The 23698-nt window shown below is 40.3% G+C and overlaps 1 protein-coding gene across 9 annotated transcripts in view; it reads left to right on the forward strand.

Moving 5' to 3' along the window:
* KHDRBS2 (KH RNA binding domain containing, signal transduction associated 2) overlaps positions 1-23698 on the forward strand; it is a 255902-nt gene that overhangs the window by 175315 nt on the left and 56889 nt on the right. For all 9 annotated transcript variants that reach the window (XM_072142213.1, XM_072142212.1, XM_072142214.1 and 6 more), the window contains exon 5: positions 7852-7976. In XM_072142213.1, coding sequence (XP_071998314.1) covers positions 7852-7976 — 125 coding nt within the window. The remainder of the gene's footprint in view (positions 1-7851; positions 7977-23698) is intronic.

The following is a 23698-nucleotide window of genomic DNA, read 5'->3' on the forward strand; positions in this document are numbered from 1 at the left end:
GGATATGGGGCCCTGGGAAATGCCCAGTTTTCCGCCCCCTAATGCCAGCCCTGCTTGACAACATAGTGGTTGTGGTTATTCGGTGAATATCTGCTTTAACTATTTACGGCATTGAGTCATTGTACAGGCAGTCCCCGGGTTACATACAAGATAGGTCCTGTAGGTTTGTTCTTAAGTTGAGTTTGTATGTAAGTCGGAACTGTATACTTTATTATTGTAACCCCAGTCAAAAATGTTTTTGGTCTCTGTGACAATTGGATTTTAAAAATGTTGTGTTGTCATAAGAACCAGGATTAACAATAAATCTTAATTACAGGCACCTGTGATAACTGTTACAGCCATTTATTGTAGCCTAGGGCTAAAGTACAGTATGTTACCAAAATCCAGAGGTCTGTTTGTAACTAGGGATCGTATGTAAGTCAGGTGTTCTTAAGTAGGGGACCGCCTGTATTGCAAACGGCTGGCACAGTATTCCTCCCTTAGGCTACATTCACACTAAAGTTCACACGTTGGCGCACTGGAGAGGAGGAGGGGGTGAGTGCTGCTCACTCCTCCCACCTCTGCATAGAGATACATTGCACACGGCGCCGTAATATGGGGAAATCTACCTTTTCCCCAGGTATGAAATGGTACAGTGCTGCACATGTGCTGCACCATACCGCTGCGAGCGCACAGAGATAACATCAGGCAGAGGAAGAGGAAAACGCTGAATAAGCAGGTGGAGGGGGAGGCAGTGTAACAGCATGTGAAGCCAGAGCACAGAGGCTCTCTGGGAGCTGCCCCAGTAGCCCTTCAGGCTCATTAACATATGTTAAAAGTATATTTTAGAACAATGGAGGCCACGGATAACAAATATAAGAAGATTTTCACAGTCACCATGGATGTATGTATGGATTAGTACTCCTAGTTTATCATGCTTCATTTTGATGGTAGATTTCCTTTAATGCAAAAATGTATTAGTTGCGTAAATTATTCATGTGTGTGCATGGTTCCACAAATATTCATGAATCAGAATACTGCTGACATGTGTACTTGCTGATACCCATTCATTCTTAAATTCATTTAGCTAAAAAGCAATGCTTTACAAACTATTGCAAAATGTCTACTAGAACTCAATAAAATATAGATGTGACTGTCTATTTATAAAATGCTCATATGAAGTTTTGTACCCATGACCAAACACGATTTTAATGTACACTGAATTTGATGTTTAGTTTTTATGTTCAAAAATATAGGCATTTCCTTCTCTTTTACACAATTACCGTATATACTTGAGTATAAGCCAAATTTTTAGCAAAATTTTTGTGCTGAAAATGCCCCACTCGGCTTCTATTTGGGCACATAAAAAAATAAACTCTGTGCTCAGCTTTCCGACGTCTTCCTCCTCCCCACCCCCTCTGCACGGGGGGGGGGGGGGGGAGGGGGCTACAGTGGCTGGCTATAGAAAGAGAGTTGGCTGGCTATATACAGGGGCTGGATGGCTCTATACTGGGGTGGGGACTGGCTATATACTGGGTGCAGGGGGCTGGCTTCATACAATGAATTAGCTGGCTGGCTATATACTGGGGCAAGGGGCTAGCTATATACAGGGGACCAGCTGGCTATATACTGAGGCAGGGGCTTGCTATCTACTTGGGGCACATGGGGCCGGCTGGCTACATACTGGGGTCAGGAGGCTGGTTATTTATATACTGGGAGACGCTGTGGTGTATGTATTCTCCATACTAGGCTTATACTCAAGATAATAGGTTCTCCCAGTTTTTGTGGTAAAATTAGGGGCTTTGGCTTATATTCGATTTGGCTTATTCTTGAGTATATACAGTATTTTGTTGAACAAATTGCAGTATACAAAAAGCAAAATTACCAGAAGCAAAAAGAAACCCATGTGAGCATACATTTATTACAATGCTTCAGCAATAGTAATATAGAATGGGGCACATTTACTAAGAGCCATTCACCAGTTTTCTGTCAGACTTTGCATGTTCTTTTCGGTACAAACTGCTTACACAGGTATTTAAGAGGTGCCCGCACCGTGTTGCACGCCACCCTTTTGTGGAATGGCTGCGCAAATCATCATGCGACACAAATTAGGGAGCGTTCTGGTGCACAGACCGTGAGCCAGATTTAACATGGACCCACAACTTAAGACCCACTTCAGCTGATCAGCTGAGGCCAGCTCTCTACGATGCAGGAATAACAACCATGCCAAGTCTTAAACCAAACATCATGAACCTGGAAAACCCTTTGAACAATGATATCACTAAACAACTCAAGTAATGACACCACACTAGGAACATTATCATTACCGTTTCAAAATAATGTACATAAATGCACTTGGTAAAACCAGCCCAATATATAAAGTTTGCACGCCATGAAGATAGCTTTGCTATCTAAAAACACATTACAACATCTGTAGTGTACCACCTAGATATCCCACAGTTCTCATGTAATAAAGAGTGATATATGAGACCAAGTGAAACAACAAGATGATATAGTATGTGAAGAATATAAAATTCTGTACAAAAGATTCATACCAACCACAAAGTGTGGTAAAGGGACCATAACTTCAACATTAAAAGACACTAAAGGGAAACTACTCACCCAAAATAAATACTTTATTAAAAACAATTATTAAAAAGTATTGCCCTTATCCCTAAATGGTTCTTTTCCATGTCTGCAATGTTAAAAGAGGGTTCCCATTTCAACAAGTAGTGGATATTGTTTGAATAATGAAAAGTTAAACAATTTTCCCATATGATACTTTCTGTATCAATTCCTCACAGTTTTCTAGATCTCTGCTTGCTGTTCTGCAATAGAAAGCTTCTATGTTTACTTCCAGAGGACAGAAATCTGACCATGGTCACACAGGTGCAAGGCTCGTTATAACACAGGGCAGTGATTACTTGTGTTATAACAGACTGTGTACCTGTGTGACCATAGTCAGATTTCTGTCCACTGGAAGTAAAAGTTAACATAGAAGCTTTCTATAGAATGACAGCAAGCAGAGATAAAGAAAACCACAAGGAAATGATATAGAAAGTACTGGAGAAGTGTATAATTTTTCATCATACAAATAATAACATTAATTTGCCGAAGTGGGAATACCCCTTAAATCAGTTTTTAAACTTACATGCTGATGTAAGTCCAATGATATTAACCCCTAGGCGCACCGCAACATTATACTACGTCCCCGGGGCTACATGCTGAGCGCATCGGGACGTAGTATAACGTCCTGCTTCTGGCACCGGCTCACGAACGGACCGGCACCAGAAGCAGCGGATGTCAGCTGTCTATTACAGTTGACAGCCTGCGCTAACACCCGCGATCGGAGCCGACTCCGATCGTGGGTGTTAACCCCTTACACGCCGCGGTCAAGCATGACCGCGGCGTGTAAGGATGTTTGCGCTATGGATCGGATCCCCCGCACCGCTTACCGGGGGATCCGATCCACTTCTCCGAGGACTGGCATGTGCCCCAGAGCTGCCCGGTCTCCCTGGCAGTCAGACCCCTTCCGGGTCTGACTGCAAACTGTCTGAGCATGCGCGAGCATGCCAGACAGATTACACTGCTCTACAATAAAATAGTATTGTAGAGCAGTGTATTGAACTTGAACCAGCAATCAGAGCATCACTGGTTAAAGTATGTATAAGTAAAAAAAAAGAGAGAAACACTGAACACTGCACATTAGAATGAATAAAACATAAATACATTAAAATATAAGCCCCTAAAATGTCACTTTCCCATAAAAACACTTAATTATAAAAAAAACACAAAAAAAACCCCACATATTTGGTATTGCCGTGTCCGTAACAATCTGTATAATAAAACAGAATTGTTACTGGACCCGCACAGTAAACGCCGGAGAAAAAAACCCGCAAAAACTTTCCGAAAAAAAGATCATTTTTAATTAATACCCTAGAAAAAATGCTCTAAAAAGTGATTTAAAAAGTGTTATGCACTCTAAAATAAGCACACTCAAAAGAACAACTCTTCTCGCAAAAAAATAAGCCCCTAACTAGATTTTTCAGCCGAAAAATAAAAAAGTTATGCATATGAAAAGATGATGATGCAAAAATGAACAAGATTCTCTCCAAATTAGTTTTTATTCAGTACAATTGAATAAAATACACAAAACCCCCACATATTTGGTATCCCTGCGTCCGTAACAATCTGCATAATAAAACAGAATCATTATTAGAACTGCAAAGTGAACCCCGTAAAAAAAAAAAACTCCAAAATAAAGATAATTTTCAATTAATAAATAATGCTCTAAAAAGTGATTTAAAAAATGTTATGCAATCTAAAATAATACCACTAAAAAGAGCAATCCTTCTCGCAAAAAATAAGCCCTTAAACAGATTTGTGAGACGAAAAATAAAAAAGTTATGCATATGAAAGACGGTGATGCTAAAAATGGGAAAAAATAAAAAATCTATATAAATGAGGTCTTTTCTTAATTGTGGCGACCCATAGATTAAAAATAATATACTATTTTTATGGTATGGTTAACGACCAAAAAAAAAAACCCATAAAAATGTTCCTAAAAATTGATGATTTTCATTTTCTCCACCAACAAAGAGTCAATAAAATCTCACCAATTAGCTATAGATGCCCCAAAATTACCTACCAGAAAAGTGCATCTCATGTGGCAAAAAAAAAGCCCCTATAGGTCCACAATAAAAAAAGAAAAAAAATTATAGCCTGTACAATGTGACATAGCAAATCTGATCTGGGTGGTGCCTCCTTCCCTTCTATGCCCGGCCGTGCGCCCATAGAGCAGATTACCACCACATATGGGGTATCAGTGTACTCGGGAGAAATTGGGTATCAAACTTTGTGGAGCCTTTTTTCATTTAATCCATTGTAAATGTTTAATTTTCCACCCAAAATGAGTGTATTGTGAATAAATATTACAATTTGCAGACTGCACCTCCATTTTGTTTTAACTTGGTAGGACCTATTGGCTGTATCCACCTTGCCGCTATTGTTTTCCGTGCTATATATAGAAGTCTGTGCACAGCTAATTTCCCAACTCCATCTATCGACATCTCATCAATGCATCCCAGGATACAAACTAAAACATTTCAGGGGAGAGTCACATCATACACTTTATCTATCAATAAGATCCAACACTGTCGTCCAGAATATATGCAGTCTAGGACAAGCCCACAACATATGGAGCATATCTGCCGAGTCCTACCTGCACCTAGGGCTTTCTGCATTCTGACGTACCCCTATATCGTACAGGAATTTAAGAATCCTGTACACTCTATGTACAATGTATACTTGTGAAAGACGGGTTGCTTCCCCTAGGGAGCATAATGGGAGAGCCTCTAGAACAGATTGCCATTGTTCATCAGAGATATCTCCGACATCGGTGACCAATCTATTACGAATACGGAGCGGGAATTCGTCAAGGAATTTACACAGCAGCAATTAATAAAGTAAGGATATAAGCCCAGCCGTATGGTCATTTTTGGCTATACTTAACAATATGGCATCTCTCTGTTCATAGGAACAGATTGGTACTGTTTCTCAAAGGCATGCTGTAACTGAATGTACCTAAATAAATGCCTATTCCCCACAGGGATGTCCTCTTGGAGTTGCTGGAAGGTTTTAATATTAGATTCTGACACCAATTGAGTCACCCGTATCAGACCTGCTTTTTCCCAAAAGACCGTACACTCCCTTAAAAAGGGATAATGCCACAGGGGGTGAATATTCAGTAAGCCCTTGGACCCCTCTCAACTGTTTTTTTAGTCACTTTCTTTTTATTGTTTTTTAGAAATTTAACAAACATGTATGCAATCATACTCATACATTTATATCATAATGTTACATATTGTCATATTCTTATATTGTTGTAACTAAAGTATTGTGTACATATTATATTATGCATTGTATAAATATAGGCATACTAGAAAAAAAATTGATAGAACAAGTAGAACTTATAACAGTGCCTCTGGGTTCCTTTATGTATTATAATTGTAGTAATGTAAGTCTTTGCATGTAAGAATCATAATGGATGGGCTGAGAGAAATTTAACCCAAACAGTCCATTTTGTTTCGAATGTTTTCCTTGTACCTCTGTTGTTTGCTAATAAAGATTCCATCTTAAAATTCCTGTTTGTATTGTGTAATATCTCGTTGATAGTGGGTAACACGGGTGACTTCCAGTTTTTTGCAATTAGATTTCTAGTAGAGATGAGCGAGCACTAAAATGCTCGGGTGCTCGTTATTCGAGACGAACTTTTCCAGATGCTCGAGTGCTCGTCTCGAATAACGAGCCCCATTGAAGTCAATGGGAGACCCGAGCATTTTTTTTATAAAACTGAACAGTAAAAGAACAGTGCAAAAAAAAAATTTTCAGATGTTTGCAGATGTTTTACTTGTAAGAACACATTGAAATAACACTATTCTTCACTTTGCAGGTGTTCGCGCGTGTCTCCCGCTAAGTTAGGAGATGTGCACGAACATCTGGAATGTGAAGAATATTGTTCTTTCAATGTGTTCTGCACTTAAATGGTCCTGTATTCACTGTTTTTAATGTTTTAATTCTATTCTTCACATTGCAGGTGTGCGCGCGTGTCTCCCGATAGGTTCGGAGATACGCGCGCACAGCTGCAAAGTGAAGAATAGAATTAAAACATTAAAAACAGTGAATACAGGACCATTTAAGTGCAGAACACATTGAAAGAACAATATTCTTCACATTCCAGATGTTCCGAACATCTCCGAACCTAGCGGGAGACACGCGCGAACACCTGGAAAGTGAAGAATAGTGTTATTTCAATGTGTTCTTACAAGTAAAACATCTTCAAACATGTGTAATATTTTTTTTTTACAATAAAAATACTTTTATTCAATTTATTTTATTAATTTACTGCTCGATCTCGAGCCGGCGAGATACTCGTCCGAGTAACGAGCCGGTCCGAGTATGCTAATACTCGACCGAGCAGTATACTCGGACGAGTATACTTGCTCATCTCTAATTTCTAGTTATGTTTAGAATGTGGGAAATAAATGTTAAGTGTGAAAAGGTGTGTCTTCAAGGCCAAGATGTCAGGAAGATCTGTCCCCAAGGCCCCCTCCAACAGATCCACAGGCATAATAGCTGACTATGAGGCCAGATAGATTCCAAACCTGTCCAGCAACTGCAACACTGCGCGCAGGGATGGCCCAGTATCTCCCAGGAACAACAAAGCATTGCCTGCGTATAGTGCAATTCTAAATTATGTGTTTAGAAATGTAAAGTTTAGTAATGTTTTTCTACACTCCTGCATAAATACATGAAATTAGAGAAAATTCTGATTTAGCAGTCTCATTCCAGCGCAGAATTGATGTTCAGACAAAGGAAAAGGGATTCCTTTGTCTTGTCAGTCTTATCAGTGTGATTGTCTGTGACATTATGAAATAAAATTAAATTAGATAATTTAGATAAAGCCTGAAATAAATTATTTTTAAAAATAAACATTATGCTGTCTTTTAGTGTAAAAGCTGTCACCGAAAAAAATTACATACAATTTAATCAATTGTCTGTAGTTACAAGAGCTATAGTAAGTGATAATGCAGGGAATTTTTTTTAAGAACTTGGCTTAGCTTTTAATGGACAAATGCAGCAGATTTTCCACACCAGATGATCTAAACGGGTTTTCCACAGTGGCCAAGGCAGGTGAAGAACCAGAAAAATAAAGTGTACCAATTCATGGGACCAGTTGCCTTGCATACATTAATCTTCTCAGTCAAATTCACTTCACAAAGAGAATAGGGCTATTAATAAAGTTGATATTAGGCCAAGTAAATCTGGTTTCTTAATTTTAACCTTTTTCGTTTTGTTTTTTTTTTTGTATAGGATTATAATGATGAAATCCGACAAGAACAATTAAGAGAGCTGTCATACTTAAATGGCTCTGAGGAGTCCACTGGAGGAAAAGTAACAAGAGGTAGAGGAAGATTGGTTGCAACCACAGTTGCCAGGTGAGGAATTGTATGATCAATATAAAGAATGAGCTTATAGCACTTTAGATTTGCCGATGTCTTTATCACCCTGTCCCAACACAGTGTTTGAAAGATTACCCTGTATCAGTGTGTAAGTATGAACAATATGGTCATGCAGTCTATTAGTCTCAATTAGCCTCCAAGCAGCTTTAATTCTATTCTAAAACAGATTAAACACTCCCTTATATATAGAAATGTGGTATATTTTCTAATACAATAAAAAACATTTTACAGAATGTATTCCTATAGTGGCTACCATAATGATGATTTTAAAGTACCCCCTACTATGTATTCAGTCCATTGCATTTTTGGGCAGTCTATGTCCATAGATTCTTTAGAAATCAATAACTTTACTGTAAGCTTGCTTGTGTTTCTTTTTCTATAACTTCAATGTAGCTTATGTTCAGAAATCATATAAAGCTGAATATCACAGAGCTCAGCATTTCACCCTTTGTAATACTATGCTCTCAAATAGGACCGCATCTAAATGACTACATTTAATTCCATTTGTACACAGAACCAGCATCACTTTAGACCAGTCCTAAAAATAAATTCTAGAGGAAAGGCAAAAAGTTTTTGGAGCTATGTGTGGGTGCCCTAATAACCAAGATGGAGAAGAAGAATGTACAGATCTGGAAATAAAGTGTATACAGATCCAGACTGAGAGTAAAAGTATTTAGTGTTTTTAATTACAGCAGTAAGAATAAAAGTCCAATGGTAACGCGTTTCGGGATAAACCCTTCGTCAGACCATAACTACAATACATGATAAAGATAACAATATACACAGTAAGTGGAGAATAATTATAACATCAGTAGTATAAAGATATATCAATCAACGAAGAAGACAGTAGTCTGGCACCATCTGACCACGACGTTGTGTACCTTCAGTGAAGCCCGGCAGGGGTCTTGGCAGGGTGGTTAGGCCATCTTGCACAAATCTGTAACGCAGTGGTGCTCAGCCAGAGCAAAGACAATCCAAATGTAGAATATAGAAAACAGCGGCACTCACCAGTTCGGTGTGAAGAATTCTTTTATTGAGGTGCGTACAGGAACAGAGCGGGGCCAGGCGACGGGCCGTTTCGCGCTAGTCTAGCGCATTATCAAGCCAGTACAAGTCTGGGTAAATCTCCCCTGCTGAGCTTGAGCAACTACAAATCAGTTAACCATTTCATCATGTCATCCATAGGTTTTATGAATGCACTTACAAACACAATCTGTTCTAATGATTATTTAGTTATGTATTCTTTTTGACTATTGTGTATGTAGATCTCCAACAGAGGTCAAAAGCCCAGATAGTCTCCTTTCTACCATCAACTGCAATAAAAACAAAATGTAAAACTTTCCTGCAGTAATGCCCCTCACTGAGTGCCATCCTAGGCATGGGGGGGGGGATGTATCATACGCCAGCGCAGGAGCCACTCCCCCCCTCGTCCTCATCTTGCTGGATACATCAAGAGGCTTACACAGGGCTTACGCTGGACAAAACTATGGCAGGTCCAGCGTTGCCAACATTTGCAGGTTTTTTAAAGACATGATACAGGAATGTGCCATGCCCACCCTGCCAGCTGCCGCTCCCCTCTACAGATGACTCGGTGAATGTACGGTGCTCACAAAACTCTACCAGATCACGGCCCCCATAACATCTTTCTGAATGAGCCGTTACTGTGGTTTAAACCAAGCTGTGTAGTGTAATACAGTCTATGGACGATGTTCATAGGCTAGAGGGTTACTTGGACAAACTGAATGTTTGGTCATCCACTTGGCAAATGAGGTTCAATGTGGATAAATGTAAGGTAATGCACCTGAGGGCAAATAATCGAAAGGCAAAAGATGTCCTTGGTGGTATTTTATTTAAGCCCTTCCTCACACCCTATGGATTCATCAGATACATTCCCTCATGGCCTTTTTATGTAAAGCCCCCTCACCCCATATGGAATAATTAGATATAGCCCCTCACCCCTATGGATTCCTTATGTACAGCCTTATGTGGGAACCCCCAGCAGCCCCGTGCCCTGGCATGTGCCAGGGTATGCCAAGTGCCAGTGCTGGCCCTGCCGCAGAACTGGGGATATACACCGTTAAAGTTGCAGTTACAAATGTAAAATTTAAATAAAGATCTCTAATTTCAACAGTGGGTAGAAATAGAACCCAGATATAGTAATTTCCAATCCAACCTGAGGTAGAATGGAGATGGAGCTTAAAGGGAACCTACCACCACGAATCTACCTATAAATGTAGAATGTTTGGTAGGTGCATGAATTGGATGTGAGGATAGCCCTTTTTAGTGCCAATCCTCACGTCCCTGTCTGAGAAGCCGGAGTTCTGCGAATGCGCAGTAGCTCCACCTTCAAAGCAGTGGGCGCGCAGCCGCGGGCCTGCGTTCTGCGCATGTGCAGAACGCCAGCTTCTCGGACAAGGGCTGCAAGGAGGGCTTCAAGGAGCTGCGCGCCGAAGATGTCAGGGTAGGAGGAACAAAGAGGTCTCTGGTGTGTGGAGTAGTAGCCTCATGTCCGGCTACTCCACACCACAGTAGCCTCTTTAGAAAATTTATTAGGGCAATAAAGACTAAAAAAAGATTGCAGGGACGTGAGGGTTAGCTCTAAAAAGGGCTATCCTCACATCCAATACATGCAATTACCACCCATTCTACCTTTATAGGTAGATTTGTGGTGGTAGGTTCCCTTTAAGGGAGACAAAGGTGTTCTTGAAGTACATGCACTCTCTACATCTGAAGTTGAGAAAAGGTGTCTGATTTAAATGTTCTACAACTTTTTAACATACTGTATGTAAAATAAATATTTATTGAATTTCACTAATATTTAGGAAAAATGACAAAAATGCTTTTTGGTGCTTTGTCTGCTTAAACTATAGAGGATAAAAATTTTATTAACAAAACTACAGTATCAAGATTAAGTCTCTAATGTCATGAAAAAACAAGAAGAGCAGAGCAGAACTGTAAAAACAGACCTACACATTCATGTAACATTTATCCTTGGTCATAAAAGGGTTAATTATTGCAGTTCAAAAACATGTCAGATTCACTGTAGTTTGGAGGTATAATGTCAAAAAAAATAAAACGTAACTTTTATTTCTTCAAATTTTAAAAGAAAAAATGAGGCAGAACTCTAAGTGCGCATTAATTTGTTCCTCTGTTCCACTGCTGACCCAAATGCATGCATATGTATGTGTGCTGTATTTCATGAATGGTTGTCAGCAGGGGATAGGTAACATAACAATAACTGGGATGTGATTATGGATTGGCTCACAACCCTGTTATTAAAAGTGAGGAAGTGCAATAGCTACCATTTATAATCTATTGGTAGAGAAATAGTGGTTGTCAGATAGCTGCAGGTTTGTGTCCTGCTTGATCCAATATAACTGACAGTTTCTGCAAAGATTGGATCTTGGTATACTGACTGTCACTTCTAGCTACCAATATATTGGCGATCTTAGTATACTGACTGTCACTTCTGGCTACCAGTATATTGGCGACCAATTTTCTGATCTGTAGGCTGATAATACCCAGTTAGTTTGGCAGCTAGTAGGCTGACTGAGCTACATATAATCTGCCTCGATTGACTGTAGCTAAAAGTGGCTAACACTTCCTCACTGCTAGATAACCCTAGGACCCGACGCGTTTCTTTTTGTCATTGTCATCAGGGGTCTTAAAGTTTGGCATGATAAATTAGGGTATGAATTGTAACGTTGCGTGCGGTGTGCACACCCGGCATAGTCGTGGCCGTGGCGCGCGCCCGTGTTGCTCCCCCTAAATACAAAGTACTGAGCCCGTCAACGCTAACGAGCCCCTGTCGTCTGGCCAATCGGATGTCCGAACGTCACGGATGACGTGTCGTGTATGGGCGTCATGGCTCAAACGTCACTGATGACGTTTAATGTGTAGGCGTCATGATTCAACCAATCGGGTGTTCGGGGAGGTCGCAATCTCTTCCGGACACTCCCCTCTTCAAAGCCCGACCAATCGGATGTTGGGGGAGGTCCAGGTCTCTCTCGGACACTCCCCTCCTGTTGACGCGATCTCTTAGGGTTACTGTACAGGTCCCGGATAGTACAGTATCTTGATACTCCAGTGTTCCCAGTAGTCGTGCTACTTAGTAACAGGTACCTTATATGTGTATTTTCACTGTCATCATTTATAGACACATGTCCTGTTGTCATGGGGACATGTGTACAGTGTACAGTCCCTATGACATAAATGCCTGAGTACCTACACTGGTATGACATCCATATGGTAACATTACCGAGGGTAATGTCTGACTTTGTAAGACGTATAGTGATTGGAATAGCACTGCTTCCAGTGCCTTTATTACAGATCCTCTGATTGTGATATAGCAATATTTTAGGTCATACTCTGGCTCCTGAAAGGTATTTCCGTTGAAACTTGGTGTAAATTATATCGTATCTTAGTTGTCATATGTTAGTTGTCATTTCTTAGAGAGATACAGATTGAGATTGATATTATTTAGGTGTTCTAACGATTGAACTGAGAATACCTACAATATTAGGAAGTCCTTCCGATTGGACTATGGACTGATGTTTAAGGGATAAACAGCTTATAGGACTTATGAAAATATATTTTCATGTGGTGATGCCCCAGAGATTTATTCAATGAAACTAGCATAAGATATAAAATCATTGATCCCATGGGGTTTCACACAATCTATCCTAAAAGTCCATTGGGCCTCTTTCTTGAGGATCATCTTGTCCCAATCCCCTCCTCTGGCTGAGGGTCTGATTTCCTCAATACCTCTAAAGGATAGAGCTTTCTGATCCCCCTGATGTCGTAGCCACATATATCTGGCTATGGGAGTATCTTTGCTGTCCTTAATGTCAAGCATATGTTCCTGAATTCTTTTCTTAAATTGCCTGAACGTTTTCCCGACGTAATCCGCTGGGCATGTACAAGTGGCTAAGTATACGACTCCTACTGAGGAGCAATTGATAAAATCCCGTATATCATAGCTTCTCCCAGTTGATGCGCTGGTTATTTGTTTGCATGGAGTGATCCATTTACAGGCTGAACATTGCCCACACCGAAAGGTCCCTTTCAGTCTCCGTTCCAGCCAAGTTCCACTCGATTTAGAAGGGGGCAGATAGCTGTGGACCAGCAGATCTTTAAGATTCCTTCCCCTTCTGTAGGTTACCAAACCAAAAGGTTAGCTCAAAATTAAGTCGTGACATTTGTCTGTAACTTTATGCGAACCCACTCTATTTATAACTTAACAAAACCTTAGAAAAACACATGAGTGTAATCTGGTTCATAGAAATCTCATTATACCATTTGGATAAAATTTTTATTTCTTTTATTTAATCATTAACATTTATTTAAAAACAACAGTATGACAATAAAGTTTGTAAAATACAAACAAAAAATGAATTGTCCTCGGGAGTTCCACTAAAGCGTCCACACTCCACAGAAAAACAGGAGTCTATCCGGGTTGCTGTCCACACATAAATTTATCAAAAAGATACTGTAAAGTGCCAGTGCAACAATATCCACACATAAATTTATCAAAAAGATACTGTAAAGTGCCAGTGCAACAATAGGTGGCAATCCAACCCGACATAAATGTATAACTAGATTTTAAAGTGTTATATGCCTTTCTTACAGTGTATGTAGTAGCAAAAATGGCTTACCCATGTTCTGTTTTGCGTGGGAGCTGATACCCCGACGCGCGTTTCGCGTTGCCGCTTCCTCAGGGGGCCTGTGCCACTATTTCTCTACCAATAGATTATAAATGGTAGCTATTGCACTTCCTCACTTTTAATAACAGGGTTGTGAGCCAATCCATAATCACATCCCAGTTATTGTTATGTTACCTATCCCCTGCTGACAACCATTCATGAAATACAGCACACATACATATGCATGCATTTGGGTCAGCAGTGGAACAGAGGAACAAATTAATGCGCACTTAGAGTTCTGCCTCATTTTTTCTTTTAAAATTTGAAGAAATAAAAGTTACGTTTTATTTTTTTTGACATTATACCTCCAAACTACAGTGAATCTAAGTGAATAAAGGAGATATTTTTCAGCATCGCTAATTTATTCAGTGAAATAGATCTATCAATACCAATATCAATCAATATAGTGGAATGGCAGGTTTCCTGGCAATTTATGTTAGCAATGAAAAATGGTTAGACGAGGCAAAGGAGGTGTTTCTGAAAACGCAGTATCATTTCAGACTCAAACTTCCTCAATTAAATCCATGTTCAATGAGGTAACTGCACTGTATAAGGAACATACGCGTTCTTGGTGGGAACTCCATAGCTTGGAGACATACTTAGCCAATAGAATCGTCCCAAGGGGGCTTAGAATACCCCTTTTTCCATCAAGCCGAATCAAGACAGCAAATATAAAGGAGAGATGGGAGAAAGAAGCAACTGAAAGCATCCTTATGTTAATGCACATCCTCGCAGAGGAGGAAAAAGTACAACTAGACAAGCTGCTAGTACAGTTGAATGCTGCCATTGGAAAAAGTTAGAACTTTCACATCAGATCCAAGTTACGAGAAAAGGGAGAAAATTCTTGAGGCTACTTTATCAAAATACACCTCACACATTAAAGAACGTAAGCATACACAATATATCCGGGATACACAAGATTTTCGAGATAAAAAAGTGTATGAAGTATTACAAAAAAGACCAATAAAAATTGTCAATACAGACATCACCTCCTCTGAGGCAGAAGCCTCAGATCTTGAGGGTAATACCAGTACAAGTGGAAGAGGGCAAAGTAAACATAGAGGAGGACAAAGAAACAGGGGGAGAGGAAGAGGCCAAAAGAAAAAATTTTTAGACCGCCCCCTGGATCCACCTCCGTATCCTCTGAGGGGCAGACAAACTCAGAATCCGGAGGGTCAGACGACCTCCAAATAATTAATCTCTCTTCCCACCATCTCACAAGTGAGGAGATGAATGTCTTAGCAAGGGGATTGTCCTTTGTCCCAGATGTTAAGGTCAACATATTTGAATGGACAAAGGATATTAACCTTTTTGCGAGAAAACTTAAATGGAGAAAATATTTCCAGATACAGAGAAATAAAAGAAGCATTGAACACGGTTTAGAGGAATCAGATGCCATGGGTCTCAGTGATCTTGAATCTCTGTTTGCAGAAGCAAGCAGGGAGGAGGGACAAGGTCCATTTACGGAACTCACTCTTAAAAGCACAAAAGCTCCCCCAATAGTAGACTATGCACAAATTGATATGTTTGTGGAACTGGTAACCAAGAACCTCAGAAAGCTCAATCCGAAGGGTTATAAATACCCCAATTTCCACAAAAAAGACACAGAAGCTCTGAATTCATTGCGGAGTGATGCCACCCTTGTCATAAAACCATCTGACAAGGGTGGGAACATCGTCTGCATAGATAGACAGATGTATGAGGGAATGTGTAGAGCAATTCTTGAGGATGCCCAATGCTACCAGAAGCTAGATCAAAATCCCACAAAGCAGTTTAAGGAGGAGCTTAAAATCATCTTGGACTCAGCACAGGCATGGAACCTGATCTCTGAGTCGGAATATAAATATATGCTCCCCAAACACCCACAGATCGCAGTCTTCTATGCTATGCCCAAAGTCCATAAGGGATATCCTCCCTTAAGAGGCAGACCCATTGTGTCAGGTATGGGCAACCTGACACAGAATGCCAGTTGTTACCTGGACAGGCTGTTGAGACCCTTCGTCGTGTCTCTCCCATCTTATGTGAGGGACACAATGGAAGTACTGAAGAAGCTGCAAGGGCTATACGTCGATGAAAACCATCATCTGGCCAGTTTAGACGTAGAAGCCCTCTACTCCTCGATCCCACACAGTCAAGGGATCGAGGCAGTACGCTTCTTTTTACAAGCAAGAGGTACTCAATACTACCAACACAATGAGTTCCTTCTGGACCTTCTTGAATATGTCCTCAGCCACAACTACTTCCTCTTCGGGGACACCTTCTTCCACCAAAGACGAGGTACTGCGATGGGGACACCTTGTGCCCCCACATACGCAAATTTATACCTCGGCTGGTGGAAGGATAGGGTGGTCTTCGGAGAGGGTATGGTAGAGTGGACCCAACATATTCCACTGTGGCTGAGGTACATAGATGACGTCCTATTAATCTGGACATCAACCCCCGAGAACTTTAAGAGTTTTGTGGCAGCCCTGAACCACAATGCACTTGGCCTCCATTTCACATCGGAGATCCAGATGCAGAAGATAGCGTTCCTGGATTTAGAAATTAAAAAGACCAGCACTGGACAGTTAGCCACCACGGTTTACAGGAAGAGCACAGCGACCAATAATCTGCTCAAGTGGGATAGCTGTCATCCATAACCCTTAAAAAGAAAGTGGGAAAACAAAAAAGGACAACAAGGAGGACGGCGCCTCGCGTGATATCGTCGGGGAAGTGAAAAAGGTAGGTAAAGAGTGTGCTCACCTATTGAGCACTTGTAAAAGTGCAGTAAGGAAGGAGGGAAATGGGGTATCCACTCCTTAAACGGGTCTCCAATAATGGTGTCTTGAGCAACTCCCACTTACTCCAATGACCGGTATCCAACGGAAACCGTAATGGTGTGTAAATACAAGAAGCAAAAGGTTTTGGAGTATGTGCGGGTGCGCTAACAACCAGATTAGGAGATGAGAGGTATACAATGATCTAATGGTATACAGTAATTGGAAAAAGGATCGGATAAATTATGTGTATTTTAATAGATACAGCAGTAAAAGAAATCCAATGGTTACGCGTTTCGGGAGACACTCCCTTCGTCAGACCATAACTAAAACATACAATAAGAAATATACAATAAAAAGTTAAAATAAAATGAAAGAAATAAATAAAATATTTGTTGAATGGTAATCGGCAAGATGGAGTATGGGCAAAGGATGTTTGACATACAGTATACTAGGTGGTACTATAGGGATAACGTGTACAGGAAGTAGTATTAAAGCGGTAAACAAATACAAATGAGGATATATTCAGTAGCTAATCCCATAAAGGACAAGTGAATAGATTATATTATATTATATTATATAAATTATATACAGAGGTTATAATTGATAACAAGGGGTGTATATAATACTGAAAATATGTACTTACAAGCTGATTAGATCGATGAGGAAAGGTGCTGCTGCTTGACTCAGGGCTAGTGAGCCAACTGAATTTATGGCGCTCGGGAACGCCGGCGCCTGCGCAGTCGCGAAGCGAAACTGGCGCATGCGCAGAATGGAAAGGCCACTCGCGGTCGCGACGGAGGACTGGCGCATGCGCAGTACGGAAAGGACACTGGCAATGAAGATGGATCCTTGTGGAATAGGCAAACGGTTATAAATGTATGCGCAGGTGTGCGCCTAAATGCGGGCAAGGAAGGGAGAAGATGATATAACAAAATATGGTGTAAGAGAGATAATTGATATATAAGTGACAACAATTATTATATAACCAGCTGGATAGGTTAAATAGGGATGGAGGGGGGGGGGAGGGGGGAAACCACAGAGAGGTGAAAATAACGGAATAGAGTAGATATACAATTTTAAGAATAATTATAGAGTGATAAAATATAATAATACAATTAGTACAAGACATAATATGCAGCGAGGGCAATCAAGTGATTAAGTACAAAGGTAACAACAATTGGATGGCAAACTGCATAATAAAATATATCAAAGTTACACAAAAGGAATGTACAATGTCAATAATGGATAAAAACAGTGGTTTAGAATAAAAGTCCATGTGTTATATTTGATCAACTATTAATGGGTATATTAGCAGAAATGGAAGCGGTCAAAAGATGTTTTCTAAGCTTTCATTTAGACCGGCCGGAGCCAGAGTCTGGAGCTTGTAGATCCAGTACATTTCCCGTTTGGTAAGATGGTTATATCTCTGAGGGGTGGACGGGGGAATATATTCAATCGGGGTAATGCTGAAATCCCTATAGTTACGTTGATGGTGTTGAGCAGCATGTCTAGATATACTGTGCAAAAGGAAGCCGTTACAGATATTGCTTCTATGTTTGTTTAAACGCTCTCTTAGTGGTTGGATAGTTCGACCAATATATTGCAGTTTACAACTACACTCAATTAGATAGATGACGTAGTTAGAGCTACAATTCAAGAAATTGTTAATCTGAAAGGTCTCGCCAGAGTTGTTAGATGTAAATGTTGTTTTTCTGTGACTGATTGTTTCGCAGCATTTACATAACTTATGGCCGCACCTGTAACTACCCAACATTTTGGGAAAAAAGGAAGAGGAAGTGGTGTTATGTTTGGTGGTGCGTAAGCGACTGGGAGCCAATATATTTTTCAGGGTGCGTGACCTTCTAAAAGTGATCTTAGGGTTATTTGGCAGAATGTTTTTGAGGTGGGGGTCATGAAGGAGTAAGCCCCAGTGTTTTTTGAGAACTCTCCTAATTGCTGCCCCGTCATCTGAGAAAGTGGTGATGAAATTGACATCGTTATTCGGATTCTCGGTTGTTTTTACTATCGTCTTAAGACAATCAGTTTGGCTCAGGGTACCGGCCTTAGTGAGTGCTGAAGAGATTAAGGGGGGAGGATAACCTTTTGCCCTGAACCTGTCACTTAGAATTTTGCTTTGTTCCTCAAAGTCTTTATTTGTGGTACAGTTACGTCTTATTCGTTTATACTGACCATATGGGATGTTTGTTTTCCATTTTTTGTAGTGATTGCTGGTAAAATCAAGGTAACTGTTGCTATCTACAGTCTTAAAAAATGTTTTAGTATTAATTTGATGATTAGTATGGAAGATAGTAACGTCCAGAAATTCGATTTCATTGGTTGCCAGACTGGAGGTAAATGTGAGGCCCCAGCTGTTGTCATTAATATTTTCTATGAAGCTTAAAGCTTCATCCTTGCTGCCATTCCATATTATAAAAATATCGTCTATGTACCTTTTATAGGTCACGCATTTGTTAAAATTAGGATGAGAGAAGATGTTGAGTTCTTCGAAGAGACCCACGTAAAGGTTAGCGTAACTAGGGGCGAATTTGCTGCCCATAGCGGTACCTCGCTGCTGAATATAGATCTGTTCATGAAAGGAGAAGTAATTATGAGAGAGAATGAATGTGATGGCAGTGAGTATAAAGTTGCTTTGAGTGTCTGACATGTCTGGATCATTTCTGAGAAAATGAGAAATAGCGTTAACCCCTAAATCATGTGGTATGACAGTGTAGAGAGACGAAATGTCCATAGTGAGGAATATATAGGAATCTTCCCAGGGTAACGTTAGGACATGTCTAATGAGATCCGAGGTGTCAAGCGTAAATGATTTTAGTTTCTTGACATATTTTTGTCTCTCTACACTGTCATACCACATGATTTAGGGGTTAACGCTATTTCTCATTTTCTCAGAAATGATCCAGACATGTCAGACACTCAAAGCAACTTTATACTCACTGCCATCACATTCATTCTCTCTCATAATTACTTCTCCTTTCATGAACAGATCTATATTCAGCAGCGAGGTACCGCTATGGGCAGCAAATTCGCCCCTAGTTACGCTAACCTTTACGTGGGTCTCTTCGAAGAACTCAACATCTTCTCTCATCCTAATTTTAACAAATGCGTGACCTATAAAAGGTACATAGACGATATTTTTATAATTTGGAATGGCAGCAAGGATGAAGCTTTAAGCTTCATAGAAAATATTAATGACAACAGCTGGGGCCTCACATTTACCTCCAGTCTGGCAACCAATGAAATCGAATTTCTGGACGTTACTATCTTCCATACTAATCATCAAATTAATACTAAAACATTTTTTAAGACTGTAGATAGCAACAGTTACCTTGATTTTACCAGCAATCACTACAAAAAATGGAAAACAAACATCCCATATGGTCAGTATAAACGAATAAGACGTAACTGTACCACAAATAAAGACTTTGAGGAACAAAGCAAAATTCTAAGTGACAGGTTCAGGGCAAAAGGTTATCCTCCCCCTTTAATCTCTTCAGCACTCACTAAGGCCGGTACCCTGAGCCAAACTGATTGTCTTAAGACGATAGTAAAAACAACCGAGAATCCGAATAACGATGTCAATTTCATCACCACTTTCTCAGATGACGGGGCAGCAATTAGGAGAGTTCTCAAAAAACACTGGGGCTTACTCCTTCATGACCCCCACCTCAAAAACATTCTGCCAAATAACCCTAAGATCACTTTTAGAAGGTCACGCACCCTGAAAAATATATTGGCTCCCAGTCGCTTACGCACCACCAAACATAACACCACTTCCTCTTCCTTTTTTCCCAAAATGTTGGGTAGTTACAGGTGCGGCCATAAGTTATGTAAATGCTGCGAAACAATCAGTCACAGAAAAACAACATTTACATCTAACAACTCTGGCGAGACCTTTCAGATTAACAATTTCTTGAATTGTAGCTCTAACTACGTCATCTATCTAATTGAGTGTAGTTGTAAACTGCAATATATTGGTCGAACTATTCAACCACTAAGAGAGCGTTTAAACAAACATAGAAGCAATATCTGTAACGGCTTCCTTTTGCACAGTATATCTAGACATGCTGCTCAACACCATCAACGTAACTATAGGGATTTCAGCATTACCCCGATTGAATATATTCCCCCGTCCACCCCTCAGAGATATAACCATCTTACCAAACGGGAAATGTACTGGATCTACAAGCTCCAGACTCTGGCTCCGGCCGGTCTAAATGAAAGCTTAGAAAACATCTTTTGACCGCTTCCATTTCTGCTAATATACCCATTAATAGTTGATCAAATATAACACATGGACTTTTATTCTAAACCACTGTTTTTATCCATTATTGACATTGTACATTCCTTTTGTGTAACTTTGATATATTTTATTATGCAGTTTGCCATCCAATTGTTGTTACCTTTGTACTTAATCACTTGATTGCCCTCGCTGCATATTATGTCTTGTACTAATTGTATTATTATATTTTATCACTCTATAATTATTCTTAAAATTGTATATCTACTCTATTCCGTTATTTTCACCTCTCTGTGGTTTCCCCCCTCCCCCCCCCCTCCATCCCTATATAACCTATCCAGCTGGTTATATAATAATTGTTGTCACTTATATATCAATTATCTCTCTTACACCATATTTTGTTATATCATCTTCTCCCTTCCTTGCCCGCATTTAGGCGCACACCTGCGCATACATTTATAACCGTTTGCCTATTCCACAAGGATCCATCTTCATTGCCAGTGTCCTTTCCGTACTGCGCATGCGCCAGTCCTCCGTCGCGACCGCGAGTGGCCTTTCCATTCTGCGCATGCGCCAGTTTCGCTTCGCAACTGCGCAGGCGCCGGCGTTCCCGAGCGCCATAAATTCAGTTGGCTCACTAGCCCTGAGTCAAGCAGCAGCACCTTTCCTCATCGATCTAATCAGCTTGTAAGTACATATTTTCAGTATTATATACACCCCTTGTTATCAATTATAACCTCTGTATATAATTTATATAATATAATATAATCTATTCACTTGTCCTTTATGGGATTAGCTACTGAATATATCCTCATTTGTATTTGTTTACCGCTTTAATACTACTTCCTGTACACGTTATCCCTATAGTACCACCTAGTATACTGTATGTCAAACATCCTTTGCCCATACTCCATCTTGCCGATTACCATTCAACAAATATTTTATTTATTTATTTCATTTTATTTTAACTTTTTATTGTATATTTCTTATTGTATGTTTTAGTTATGGTCTGACGAAGGGAGTGTCTCCCGAAACGCGTAACCATTGGATTTCTTTTACTGCTGTATCTATTAAAATACACATAATTTATCCAATCCTTTTTCCAATTACTGTATACCATTAGATCATTGTATACCTCTCATCTCCTAATCTGGTTGTTAGCGCACCCGCACATACTCCAAAACCTTTTGCTTCTTGTATCCATAACCCTTAAGAAGGGGATACCCAAAGGACAATTCCTTTGTATGCGAAGGAATTGTAGTGGTATCAGGGAGTTTAAGAAGAAATCGGAAGAACTGGCACAGCGCTTCAAGAAACGAGGATTTCCAAATAAAATCTTGGAAGAATCATTTAAGGCTGCATGTCAAGTGGATAGGACGTCGCTACTATCTCCGAAAATAAAAGAACCCGCAGAACAAACAACACGGATCATTGGCACTTATGATACTCATAATAGAGAGATACGGGATATTATTAATAACTTCTGGGACATTTTAAAACTGGATAAGGAGCTTATCAATTTGATCCCACCGAAACCAGCCATAACCTACAGAAGGGGAAGGAATCTTAAAGATCTGCTGGTCCACAGCTATCTGCCCCCTTCTAAATTGAGTGGAACTTGGCTGGAACGGAGACCGAAAGGGACCTTTCGGTGTAGGCATTGTTCAGCCTGTAAATGGATCACTCCATGCAAACAAATAACCAGCGCATCAACTGGGAGAAGCTATTATATACGGGATTTTATCAATTGCTCCTCAGTAGGAGTCGTATACTTAGCCACTTGTACATGCCCAGCGGATTACGTCGGGAAAACGTTCAGGCAATTCAAGAAAAGTATTCAGGAACATATGCTTGACATTAAGGACAGCAAAGATACTCCCATAGCCAGACATAGGTGGCTACGACATCAGGGGGATCAGAAAACTCTATCCTTTAGAGGTATTGAGGAAATCAGACCCTCAGCCAGAGGAGGGGATTGGGACAAGATGATCCTCAAGAAAGAGGCCCAATGGACTTTCAGGATAGATTGTGTGAAACCCCATGGGATCAATGATTTTATATCTTATGCTAGTTTCATTGAATAAATCTCTGGGGCATCACCACATGAAAATATATTTTCATAAGTCCTATAAGCTGTTTATCCCTTAAACATCAGTCCATAGTCCAATCGGAAGGACTTCCTAATATTGTAGGTATTCTCAGTTCAATCGTTAGAACACCTAAATAATATCAATCTCAATCTGTATCTCTCTAAGAAATGACAACTAACATATGACAACTAAGATACGATATAATTTACACCAAGTTTCAACGGAAATACCTTTCAGGAGCCAGAGTATGACCTAAAATATTGCTATATCACAATCAGAGGATCTGTAATAAAGGCACTGGAAGCAGTGCTATTCCAATCACTATACGTCTTACAAAGTCAGACATTACCCTCGGTAATGTTACCATATGGATGTCATACCAGTGTAGGTGCTCAGTCATTTATGTCATAGGGACTGTACACTGTTTTGAACCCGGCTGCAGCACTCCGGTCCCCATGACAACAGGACATGTGTCTATAAATGATGACAGTGAAAATACACATATAAGGTACCTGTTACTAAGTAGCACGACTACTGGGAACACTGGAGTATCAAGATACTGTACTATCCGGGACCTGTACAGTAACCCTAAGAGATTGCGTCAACAGGAGGGGAGTGTCCGAGAGAGACCGGGACCTCCCCCAACATCCGATTGGTCGGGCTTTGAAGAGGGGAGTGTCCGGAAGAGATTGGGACCTCCCCGAACACCCGATTAGTTGAATCATGACGCCTACACATCACACGTCATGAGTGACGTTTGAGCCATGACGCCCATACACGACACGTCATCCGTGACATTCGGACATCCGATTGGCCAGACGAGGGGGATCGTTAGCGTTGACGGGCTCAGTACTTTGTATTTAGGCGGAGCAACACGGGCGCGCGCCAC

This window comes from Engystomops pustulosus, chromosome 3 (genome assembly GCF_040894005.1).
Source record: "Engystomops pustulosus chromosome 3, aEngPut4.maternal, whole genome shotgun sequence".
Lineage (NCBI taxonomy): Eukaryota > Metazoa > Chordata > Amphibia > Anura > Leptodactylidae > Engystomops > Engystomops pustulosus.